The 1,673-nt window shown below is 71.7% G+C and overlaps 1 protein-coding gene across 1 annotated transcript; it reads right to left on the reverse strand.

Moving 5' to 3' along the window:
• Positions 1-355: 355 nt before the first annotated feature.
• MNEG_15573 (hypothetical protein) lies at positions 356-850 on the reverse strand (the record flags this gene model as incomplete). Its single annotated transcript, XM_014035956.1, has 1 exon — positions 356-850. The coding sequence occupies one exon, from the start codon at positions 848-850 to the stop codon at positions 356-358; it is 495 nt and encodes a 164-aa protein (XP_013891410.1).
• Positions 851-1,673: the final 823 nt, after the last annotated feature.

The raw sequence follows: 1,673 nt of genomic DNA on the forward strand, positions 1-1,673 counted from the left end.
TCCTCCTTGGTGCAGCTGCTTAGTCAAATGGGGTCATGGGTCCAGGTGGGAAGCAACGCGGCGGCGCGTCAGGGAAGCTGCAGCAGGGGCTGGCGCGTGCCGCGCGTTTCCAGTTCCACTGCGCCTCTGGTGCCCTCAACCTCAACTGCGCGGTCCGGTGGGCCGCGTGCGGCGGCGCCGCTGTCGTCATGCTATGCCAGTGGCGCCGGCCGACTGTGCTGGATCTACATCCTTCCCTGCCACGTCCAAGTCGAAAGCATGCTGCCCAGATTTGAGCCATATGTATCGATCAGGAGGAGTTACTCAGCAAACAAAGCAGACGCGGAGGCCGACAAGCCTCTGCTCAAGGGTCCAGCTAGGCAGGCGCCCCCCAGCCACCACGAAGCGCAGGCTCGCCCATTGAAGTTACGGCTGCCTCAGCGAGAGCATCAAGCAGCCCCTGTGGCGCCCGGCGCCGCTCGTCCTCGCCGCCTGCGCTGAGCGGTGCGCCGCCTGCGCTGCCGCCTGAGTGGCCGGGCCGGCCGCCTGAGCTGCCGCCGCCCGCGTCGTCCCTGAAGAGGGCGCGGCGGCGCGGCGGCTTGGCCCGCGCGGGCAACGAGGAAGCCCGCTGCTGCTGCTGCTGCTGCTGCTGCTGCTGCTGCTGCTGCTGCTGCTGCTGCTGCTGCTGCTGCTTGGGTTGTTGTTGCTGCTGCTCCTCCTCCTCCTGACCGCCCCAAGGGGGCCTGGGCGAGCGCTGGACGTACGCCCTGTGCAGGTGCCGCTCTCGCGCCTGCTGCTGCTGCTGCTGCTGCTGCTGCTGCTGCTGATGCTGCTGCTGCTGCTGCTGCGACTGCTGCTGCAGCTGCTGCATGACCGTGTCAAGCAGCTGCTGTTGGTTGCTGTCATGCTGATGCACTCGGTCGCACTGTGGTTGCTGCTCCTGCCGCTCTTGCTGCTCTCGCTGCGCCTGCTCCTCTCGCTGCTCTCGCTCCTGCTGTGCCTGCTGCTGTGGTGCCCGGCCCTGCTGCGCTCTCTCCTGCTGCTGCTGATGGTGCTGCTGCTCCTGCCGCCACCGCTGCCGCGGCGGCAGCGGCTGCCTGCGCCGCGGCTCCTGCTGCCCACTCTCGTGCCTGCCCTCTCCTTCGGCATCCATATCACAACCCCCCCGCTGCTCCCCCTCCTCTCCTGCAAAGCTGGACCCCTGCTGCCGCCGTCGCGCTTGTTGTTGGCCGGCGGTGCCGCCCGCGCCGCCGTCCGGCGGCGGCGCCGGCGCCAGCGGCACCGCCGGCGTCGGGAGCGCGACCCCCTGCTCGTGCCGCTGCATGTGCTGCAGCTCGAGCAGCTGCTGCAGCGCCAGCGCCTGCGCCGCCAGCAGCGCCGCGACGCCGCCTTCGGCCGCGTCCTGGACCCCCTGCTGCTGCTGCTGCTGCTGCTGCTGCTGCTGCTGCTGCTGCTGCTGCTGCTGCTGCTCCATCACCGCCCCAGCCGTCATGCCACCCGCCCGCGGGACGCGCCGCCGCTTGGCCGCCTGACCGTCCTCTTCAGACGACGCGCCACGCCCGTCTCCGCCGCCCTCCCGCTCGGCCGGGCCTCCAGCGGCCGCCGCCGACGAGGCCCCAGCGGCGCCGAGCCGCGGGGCGGGAGGGCCGGGCAGCAGCGCCCGCGCGCCCGGCAGCCTGGCGCCCCCCCTGGAC

Source organism: Monoraphidium neglectum (genome assembly GCF_000611645.1).
Source record: "Monoraphidium neglectum strain SAG 48.87 unplaced genomic scaffold scaffold05448, whole genome shotgun sequence".
Taxonomy (NCBI): Eukaryota; Viridiplantae; Chlorophyta; class Chlorophyceae; order Sphaeropleales; family Selenastraceae; genus Monoraphidium; species Monoraphidium neglectum.